Source organism: Hippopotamus amphibius, chromosome 9 (assembly GCF_030028045.1).
Source record: "Hippopotamus amphibius kiboko isolate mHipAmp2 chromosome 9, mHipAmp2.hap2, whole genome shotgun sequence".
Lineage (NCBI taxonomy): Eukaryota > Metazoa > Chordata > Mammalia > Artiodactyla > Hippopotamidae > Hippopotamus > Hippopotamus amphibius.
Window position 1 is genome coordinate 121456252 of NC_080194.1, and position 9595 is coordinate 121465846.

General features: G+C 58.3%; 1 protein-coding gene across 5 annotated transcripts in view; it reads left to right on the forward strand.

The window, feature by feature from the left end:
• The window catches only part of MSLN (mesothelin), a 31140-nt gene extending 21717 nt beyond the window's left edge, over positions 1-9423 (forward strand). For 3 of the 5 annotated variants that reach the window (XM_057747895.1, XM_057747893.1, XM_057747894.1), the window contains 10 exons: positions 6236-6323; positions 6901-6944; positions 7046-7145; positions 7393-7571; positions 7671-7826; positions 7970-8112; positions 8191-8318; positions 8640-8734; positions 8948-9134; positions 9210-9423. In XM_057747895.1, coding sequence (XP_057603878.1) covers positions 6239-6323; positions 6901-6944; positions 7046-7145; positions 7393-7571; positions 7671-7826; positions 7970-8112; positions 8191-8318; positions 8640-8734; positions 8948-9134; positions 9210-9304 — 1212 coding nt within the window. In that variant the 5' untranslated portion in view covers positions 6236-6238 and the 3' untranslated portion in view covers positions 9305-9423. Of the gene's footprint in view, positions 1-3131; positions 3177-6235; positions 6324-6900; positions 6945-7045; positions 7146-7392; positions 7572-7670; positions 7827-7969; positions 8113-8190; positions 8319-8639; positions 8735-8947; positions 9135-9209 lie in introns of those variants that run through there. The other 2 variants (XM_057747896.1, XM_057747897.1) reach the window with 2 other exon arrangements.
• The last annotated feature ends 172 nt before the right edge of the window (positions 9424-9595 follow it).

Sequence of the window (9595 nt, forward strand, 5' to 3'; positions counted from 1 at the left end):
GTCATGATGGATTATTTTGCAATTTAACATCTTTATAGAAACGCATCATACATTATGTACCCTTTGCTATCTGCCTCTTTCACTCAGCATAATGACGTTGAAATTCATCCTTGTTCTCCAAGTATCAGTAGTTTGTTCCTTCTTATTGCTGATAGTATGTCAGCATATGAATAATACCATATTTCGTTTGCCAGTTAGTTTATTGATAGAAATTTGTTTTTCCCCATTTTTGGCTATTCAGAGTAGAGTTGCTATGAACATTCACATACGAGACTTTGTGTGCACAGCCGGGCTTATCTCTCTGGAGTGATTACTTAGGAGTGGAATGGCTAAGTTGTGTGGTTAGAAGTATATCTAACTTAAGAAGGTGCTGGCACTTAAGAAAGTGCCGGATCCACGTGGAAAATGGTGGCAGCAGCTGGATCCCAGGTTTCTGGGCTTTAAGGTCGTTCTTGCTGCAGCTGGGGCGGCCTATGTCGAGTGGCACCCATGGCTAGGAGGGCTCAGCTTGCATGTGGAAGGCCCTCACCTACTTTGTGGCGCTCCCCGGGGTAGGAGTGAGCACGCTGACAGTCTTCCTGAAGCTGCACCACAGAGAGGAGGAGAGACCCGAGTTCGTCGCCTACCCCCATCTCCACATCAGGTCCAAGCCCTTTCCCTGGGGAAATAGTAACTGTACCCTATTCCATAACCCTCACGTGAATCCACTTCCAACTTCTAGAGATGAATAAAGAGCACCTGGACCACTACCCAGTGGGGACCGCAGCACTGGTTTGGACCATTATTCTGCACACACAGACTAGAAAAGTGTACAGGACCTTAAGCTCTCCTTCTTGTATCCAGTGATAACAGTTATACTGATATTCCATCTCTTCGCTTATGGCAGGAGACGGCTTAAATAAATAACTTAGTCAAGGGACTTCCCTCGTGGTCCAGTGGTTAGGACTCCGCGCTTCCACTGCTAGGGGCCTGGGTTCGATCCCTGGGCGAGGAACTAAGACCCCACAAGCTGTGTGGTGTGGCCAAACAAACAAAAAAACAAAAAAGAAAAAGCCTAGCAGAAATGCCTGCACTGCCTTGTGCTCCCATCAGCAGGTGTGAGTCCCCCTGCTCCACACACGTGACATACTTGTCAGTCCCTTTAAGTGTTCTTGTGTGTGTCTTTGCGGGGGGGGGGGGTTGATCTACATCTCCCCCATCTTTTCACGTGCTTATCAGCCATTCACACGTCTTCTTTTCTGAAATGTCTGTTCAGATCCTTGACCTGAAACAGCTTTCCTGAGAAAGAATTCCCACACCACGCAACTTACCCACTTAAGGTGTACAGTTCAATGGTGTTTCTTTAACCTGAGTTATTGAACACTGAATGGCTTTGGAATTTAGCTTTTGCTTCTGACCTGATAGTGTTTCTTAATGAAGGCAACCTAAAATTACAAGGGAAAACAGAACTTACACGCAGAACATGTACTGTGTGACCATCATTTTCTAAAAACATTTAATTATTTATTTGGCTGCGTTGGGTCTTAGTTGCGGCGTGCGGGCTTTTCCCTAGTTGTGGCATGCGGGCTTCCCTCTAGTTGTGGTGCACAGGGCTCTCTAGTTGTGCTGCGTAGGCTTAGTTGCCCCACGGCATGTGGGATCTTAATTCCTCGACCAGGGATCAAACCCACGTCCTCTGCATTGGAAGGCACATTCTTAACCACTAGACCACCAGGGAAGCCCCGTGACCATCATTTTAACAACAAAAGTAACGTGTTTCATACAGCTCCTGCGCCTTCAAAGTTAAAACAGGATGTGAACTGTCCATTCCTACCCATACTGCAGCCGTTGTGTCTTTTGGGCTCAAACTGCAGTTCCTGTAAGTGGGCACAGAGGAACCTTCCACATCTCAAAATCCATTTACTGTGCAGTTGGGGGGCCCCGCCTAACCCTCAACTGGAAGTGATTAATCCTGTTAAGTCCATCTAGTGAAACTTTAAATTCCAGGTTTTGTATTTTTCATTTCTAAAATTTCCTATTTGGTTCTTTTAAAAGTATTTTCATTTTTTCCTACCTCTGCTTTCATGAGAACCCATTTTTCCATGACCTTGTTGTCTGATAATTCTTATACTGTCTTACCATGGCCTCAGTGGCTTCTTTTCCCTGGAGAATGGGTCACAATCTCCCAGCCCTCCCTGTGCCAAGCAGTTTTTGATTTTATCATGAACATTGTGACTGTTTTGTTGTGTAGACACTGCATTCTGTTATATTCCTACAAAGCCTATTGCTGCTTCTGTTTTGGCAGGCAATGAACTTGGTCACACTTGAACTGTGACCTCTGCCACTCCGGAGGTGGGCAGAGGTCAGTCTCAGCCAGTTTGTCATCTGAGCTGTCTGCCTTGCACATGCATGATTCAGGGGTCAGCAAGAGGCCTGCGTAGGGTTGGTACACAGAATTTGGGGTCCCCTCCTCTGGCTCTCTCCTTTTCAGAGTTCTCTGCTGTCTGGTTATTCTGGACTCTTTCCGCTGGCTTCTTTGGCCAGAAGAGTGGTGGGATTTCTGCTGGTGTCTGAGCACCCCACACCACAAAGCCACACCCACAGAGGGAAATCCACCCCCGCTGGCATCTTCCCTCAAGTGTCAATTCCTGTACAAAATTTGCTTTCTTTCCTTCATTCCCCAGAGCCCTCAGGGAATTGTTTTTTTAAATATTTTGTCCAGACTTTTTCAGTTGTTATCTATGGACAGGACTTTTTTTTTTTAAGGCACTTGCTCCATTTGTGAGTTGGTTCTTGCACCTGGCAGCCTTCCTGAGTTCTGTACTAATTAGCATTTGGCTGGATTGCACATAATAGAAAACCCAGCCCATGGAGAGAGGTCAGAGGCTGGGCAGCTGTACATACGCAGATCAGCAAACAGAAACCCTTTACAGGTGTGTAATGCAGGCAGATTCCACACAGGGAATTCCTGTTCACAAAAGTATCGGCGGGCAGGGGGGCGGGATGGAGGGGATGGAGGGAGCCACTGGGGACTCTGGCTCCATGGACCACAAGAACGCTGTGGGGCCAAGTCCGGACCTGTGTGCAGACACTGGCATACAGCCAGCACAAAGACGCACGTTATCCACCCCCCGCAGCCATGGCAACAGGAAGGTGGCCTCCACCTGCCGTCCAGGAGATGGCTACTGCCTGGGCAGGTGGGTTCCCACGGCCCCGCACCTGACCACTGCACCGCCAGGCTGCCTGAACCCAGAACTCACTCCCGTCCTGGCCAGGTGGCCACCACCCGGAACCTGCTGCCTCGGGCATAGACCCTCAGAGCACCAGCTGGCGGGGGGTGGGGGGACTTTCTGTGCGACTGTGGCGTCTCTGTGGCACTGAGCCTTGGTTTCACCAGCTGAGAAATGGGGGAGTAAGACCCCAGGGGGCGAGGCCTTGGCTCTGCACACACACCCCTGGTACCTGACGGTTAGCCTGCCTGAGCCCCAGTGCCCGCCGAGGGAGGGAAAGGCAGAGGTGGCTCCCCAGTCCGCAGCTCCTCACCAGGTCTCCACCCGCACATTCCTGAGGCCTGAGTACTGCCACTCCCAGCTGTTTGTTTCCTGACAGACCCCAGAGGCTCCAGCCTCTCGCCCGCCTGCTTCCGGGTTGAGGAAACGGAGCCAGAAGAGGCTCAGAACTGGCCCGTAACCCTGGAACATCAGAGTCACCATGGGCAGGGCCCCCCTGGACCATGGGGAGGTGACTGGGGTCTCCCGGCACCCAGCCCAGGCACCAGGTTCTCGAGGGGCTGCCCTTGGCCTCACCTGTGTGTATGGGGTCATGAGGGAAGGCCTGCTGGGGGAGGTGAGGAGGAGACACCTCCTTTAGCACCTTCAGCCAAGTGGTTCTGGGTGGGAGCAGGGATTAGGCAGAGGCTGGTACTGGGACCCAAACAAGCAGGCCGGGGGAGGTAGGGCCGCCCCCACCCCTGTCCCCCATGGATGCCTCCACCCTACCCCGCGGCACTTGGGGAGCAGCAAGGACCACCTCCCCTTATCTCAGAGGGCTGTGCCCTCAGGGTCTGCTCTACCCTAGCCCCAGCTGCTCCTGACTTTCTGTGTGACCCTGGGCTAGCACACGGCATCTCTGTGCTTGGGGCAGACTAAATACATGATCCTGTATCTAAGCCCCTAAATCTGTGATCCGTGCCCCTTCCCACCCTCACCAGAGAGGACTGAGGCTGGCAGGGAATGTGGTCTCACTATCCTTTCCACCACTTGAGGGCCAGACCTTGGGGACCGAGTGTGGGCTGGGGCGGGAGGTTCTGCAGGTGGGTGAGACAGGTGGGACAGGAGAGAGCTTCCGCTAGTGTCCTGCAGCTGCATACCTGCTGGAGGCTGTGAGCTCATGACTCTTAGGATTGGGGTTGGAGCTGGCCATTCCTCTGTCACAGACACATCAGCCTCTACCTCACACTCCACTCTGATGAGCTTGTGGTCCACCCACACCCCAGACCCCACATGCTAGCAGGCAGGCCCACCCCCAGGTCCTGGGCAGGGGCCGAATCACCTGCTCCAGCGTGTGCCAGCATGGTGCAGGGCCCAGCATGAAGCAGGTATTCAGGGAGCGTGCAGGTGGCTAATGAGTGACAGGTGACCAGGTGGACGCTGGTCTTGAAGGACTCAGGGTCGGAGAGGGGATCATCCCGGATACCAGAAAGGGAAGCATCAGAGCAGCCTTGCATAGGGAGACAGAGTGCCATGTGGGGACTGTTTCCTCGTCACACAAATACACGTGCCCTGGACTGCCTGAAACAGACGTGACCCCTGCAGGTCACACTTGGGCCGCTCTATCTGCAGCCCTAAGACAGCGGAGGTGTCTCTGTGGCCCCATCCTGGCCTATCTGGGGGGGAGGGGGGTGTGAAATATGCAGATTCCAGGGCCCACAGTGGCCTGTGTAGGTTCTGGGGGAGCCCCTGCCTGGGGTGCGGTGGGCGGGGGGTATCCCTCATTACATGGGACTGGGGTGGGGGCTGAAGGGAGACACCAGAGGGAGGCACAGCTCCTGCCTGGCCTCACCCACCCCAGGGGCAGGGGCCCCACTCAACGGCCTGTCTTCTGGTCCTGGGGGCCTGGTGGGGGAGGGGGGCTCCCAGGACACTCCCTGCAGGCTGGGTTCTTTGCCTGCTGAAAGGGGTTGCTGAAGCATAAGTGTGTCCTGCACCTATTTCTGAGCCAGGGGTTGGGCCCACACAGGCCTGGGTGGAGGCTTGGGGGAGGGGATGGGTCTATGCCACCGGCCCTAGGTGGCCTCCCTGGGAGGGGTGAGTGTGGAAGGCAGTTTGGTCTCCTGCAGGCCCCCACCTACTCCAGGACAATATTCTCCGGGGAGCAGCTCCCCACCCACCTCCCACCTACACTGGTCTACAGGCCCCAAACCACTCCAAAGAGCACATGGGGGTCTCCCCAGAATGCCCACCCACTGCCCCGCCCTGGGGCTGGCGGTGGGGAGGGTGTCACCTCTGGTCGTGTTGCTGTTGTCATTGTTGTCAGCGGCGCCGCACGGTCTGTGGGATCTCAGGTCCCTGACCAGGGATGGAACCCGGGCCATGGCAATGAAAGCCTGGAGTTCTAACCACTAGGGAACCAGGGAAGTCCCTTTGGCACTGCCCAGGCCTCTGTTTTGGGAGAGACCTCAGAAGGGAAACCAGTGGGCTGGTGGGCCCTGCTGGCCTGGTGCACCTGCCGGGGCCTTGGGTTTGCACAAAGCCCAGCACCTGTGGCTGGGGGTGGGAAGGGAGGGTGACCACGCTGCAGGGTGAGGGTCGCTCAGCATGAGCCCCAGCCCCAAACTGCTCCGCTGCCCTGTTTTGAGCCGGGGAAACAGAGGCGGGCCAGAGCCAGAGGCATCCCTGCCTCCTTGCACGAAACTCTCCCGCCCTGCCCCGCCCTGCGGGGAGAGAGGACAGGCGCCAGCCCTGCCCGCGGGGCCCTGACAGCTGGGGGCCAGGCTGACTCAGACCTGACACCCCAGCTGCAGGGGCCCGTTTCCCGGAGGGGGCGGGGCAGGCGGGCTGGTTGGTCCTGACAGCAGGGCCAGCGACGGCACAGACACCACCCTGGAGGCCTGTGAAGGTTCGACCTGGGAGCCCTCTGGGGCCTGAGGCCCCTGCAGCCCCCCAAGGCCCCACACTGGCCTGGGGCAGTGTCGTGGGTGGGGGGACGCGGTGGGGAGGGGAGGTGGGGGGGACATCAGAGTGGCTGTCCTCCACAGACCATGGCCTTGCAGACGGCTCGACCCCGCCAGGGGTTCTTTGGGATCCCCACCCACGGCAGCCTCTTGCTCCTGCTTCTCAGCCTCGGTGAGTCATGAGGGCTGGCCGCCGCAGAACGCTGGCGTACAGAGAGCACAGAGGGTGGCCGGGGGGCCTCAGGGAGCCGGGGCCTTAGGAAAGGCTCTACCTGCTCTACACGTCCTCCCCTGGCTGTGGGCACTGCCCCCCAACACTGTCCCGGACAGGTGTCCTGAGTCCTGGGCAGGTACCCCTGATTCCAGAGAAGTCTCCTGAATCTCAGCAGGTGCCTCGAGTCCCAGGCAGGCTGTTAGCCTTGTCTCTGTCCCCAGAGGTGACTGTGTCCGGCATCCCCGCTGGACCACTGTGCCCTACGGGGCTGGAGGCAGAGGCAGGGTGGTGATAGGGGCACAGGTCAACCTGAGGGTGCCTGTGGGACAGGTGTCTCCTGTCCCTGCCCTGAGCAGAGAGGTCCCAGGAGGAGGATGTGGGAAGCCTGTGCTCCCTGGTGGGGTGTCATGGCCGGTGGCACCATGGGGTGAGGGGCCTAACCCTCTGCTTCCACACCTGTGGGGTGTGCATGGGGCTGGGAGGGGCTGGTGGGGCCCCTAACATCCTCTCAAGCCTGGTGTCCCCTCCTCTGCAGGGTGGGTGCTAGCTTCCACGGCCCAGGCTGCAGACACCGGACTGGTAAGGACCCTCTGGGGAATCAGGGGAGGGTTTTCTGGACCTGGGTGAGGGTCCTTGAATGCCAAGACGGCGTGGCTCAGTCCCAGCCCTGCTGTTTTCAGGGTGTCATGACTCCATGGCTGCAACGCACGTCCCAAGACCTGTCCTGGCAGCGGCCTGAGCTGACCGTCATCCTTCCGAGGGCCCGGCGGGACACAGAGAGTGAGCACGGTGCCCAGCCCCATCGGGAGGCTGGGGTGGGGGGCTAGCATTGTGAGGTTACCTGCCTGCACCTGCGGCCCTTCCTAGCCACTCAGCTGGTTCAGTCATGACAACGCAGGAGAGTGAACAGTGATGGGTAAACTGAGGCCTGGAGCGTCACGTGCTGCCCAGGGTCTCAGCGCATGTGTGGGAGGAAGAAGAGGTTGACAGGAGAAGCCCAGTCCCCAACCCCCTGCCTGCCCTGCAGAGAAGGCCTGCCCCCCGGGGCGGAAGGCCCAAGTGGTGGATGAAAACCTTGTCTTCTATGAGGAGTGGGAGCTGGAGGCCTGTGTGGACGGGGCCCTGCTGGCCGCTCAGATGGACCGGGTGAACCTGGTGCCCTTCACCTACCAGCAGCTGAACATTTTCAAGCGCAAATTGGACAAGGTAGTTCAGGACTCCTGCTTGCCTGCCTGCCTGCCCTACTGAAGCCTTCCCAGTTGCCAGGGGAGTGGCAGTGGCCCCCATGGTCCCTTCCCCTGGAAGTTCTACCCGCAGGGGTACCCTGAGTCCCTGATCCAGCGCCTGAGGTACTTCTTCCTTTGGGTCACCCCTGAGGACATCCACAAGTGGAATGTGACTTCCCTGGAGACTGTGAAATCTCTGCTCAAAGTCAGCAAAGGGAACAGGATGGATGCCCAGGTGACCAGCTGCTGGGGCGGGGAGGGGCAGGCACAGAGTGTGAGATTGTGCAGGCCTGGGGGTGGCGCAGGGTGTGAGCTTGTGTAGGCCCCAGGGGATATGTATCTCCCTGCCCCAAGCCACCAAGTTGCCTCCTCCCACAGGTGACTGCCCTGATTGCACGCTATGTAGGGGGAGGGGGCCAGCTGGACAAGGCCACACTGGACGCCCTGGCCTCCTTCCACCCTACCTACCTGTGCTTCCTCAGCCCTGAGCAGCTGGGCTCCGTGCAGCTCAGCGTTGTTTGGTGAGTCCTGGGGTCTGTCGGGTGTGGTGCGTGTGCTGTGCTCCGAGCTCACTGCCCTGCCCTGTGCTGCCTCCCCAGGGCTACCAGGCCCCAGGACCTGGATGCATGCAGCCTGCAGCAGATGACTGTCCTCTACCCCAAGGCCCGCACTGCCTTCCAGAACGTGAGCGGGTCCGAATACTTCACGAGGATCAAGCCCTACCTGGGTGAGCCCGGGAGGACACGGGTAGCGTAATGCTTGAGGCTCCCCCCCATTGGGCAGCCGGCTGGTGATGTGACTGGAGGTCGATGCGCCCTCCGTCCCTCCAAGTGTGTGTAGGCTGAGACCCTGTGAGTTCTGGGCACGTCCAGCCTCTCCTCCAACCCAGAGGGTCAGGTGGTCTCACCAGGCAAACTGGGGGCCCAGGAATTCCTTAGAAAAAGGGATTTTTAGTAAAGGAAGTGGCTTCTGGTAGCCTGCGGTCAGAGGGTGAGGCTGGGGGCTGCTGCAAGGTCTCACACTTGGGGGCCCCTCTCCCTGTGGGCAGGTGGGGCCCCCACGGAGGACCTGCGGGCTCTCAGTCGGCAGAACATAAACATGGACGTGGCCACATTCAAGAAGCTTCGGACAGAGGCTGTGCTGGTATGGCCACAGAGAAGGGCGGGGCCTCCGGTGGGGCGAGGTCCCCAGTGGGGTGGGGTCTCGGGAGCAGCAGCCAAAGCCCTTCCAAAGTCTGGAGGGACCAAGGCAGGGTCTGTGCGTGCGGTAGCAGGGGGTGGTGTGGACACAGTGGAGGCCAGCAGCCTTCTGGGGAAAGGCAGGCAGATCCTGACTCCTGTCTGGGGGCTCTGGCAGCCGCTGACCATTGCTGAGGTGCAGAAACTTCTGGGTACAAACCTGATGGGCCTGAAGGCGGAGGAGGCGAACAGCCCCCTGCGGGAGTGGATCTCCCGGCAGTCTCAGGAGGACCTGGACAGTCTGGGGCTGGGGCTGCATGGCGGCACCCCCAACGGCTACCTGGTTCTGGACTTCAGCGTCCGAGGTGGGCAGAGGTGGCCAGCCGGGTGGTGTCGGGCAGAGTGAGGGCCAGGGTCTGAGTCACCTCTTTTCTGTGCAGAGGCCTCCTCGGGAGGTCCCCTCCTCCTCCGACTAGGACCTGGACCTGTGCTCACTGTGATCCTAAGTCTGCTCCTGGCCTTGATCCTGAACTGAGCCCACTGCTGTGCCCTGGGAACTGGGTCCTGCCATGGAGACCCCACCTGGCTGGGAGTAGGCCCGAGTGGTCCCTGTCTGACCCCGAGGGCACCAGAGCTCAATAAAGGAAGCCCCATCCCCCCTTGAAGAGGTGCCCCTTGGTTTTTTGAGGACTGGTTGGGAGGCCCCTGATGGCTGTGGCCCCGTGGATAGGGTTCCCTGGGTTGCAGCCTCTCCTATTTGCACTTGGAAAGGGGAGGGACTCCAGGCAGGAGGGCCCTCAGGGCCTTCTTGATGCTGTTTCCATTG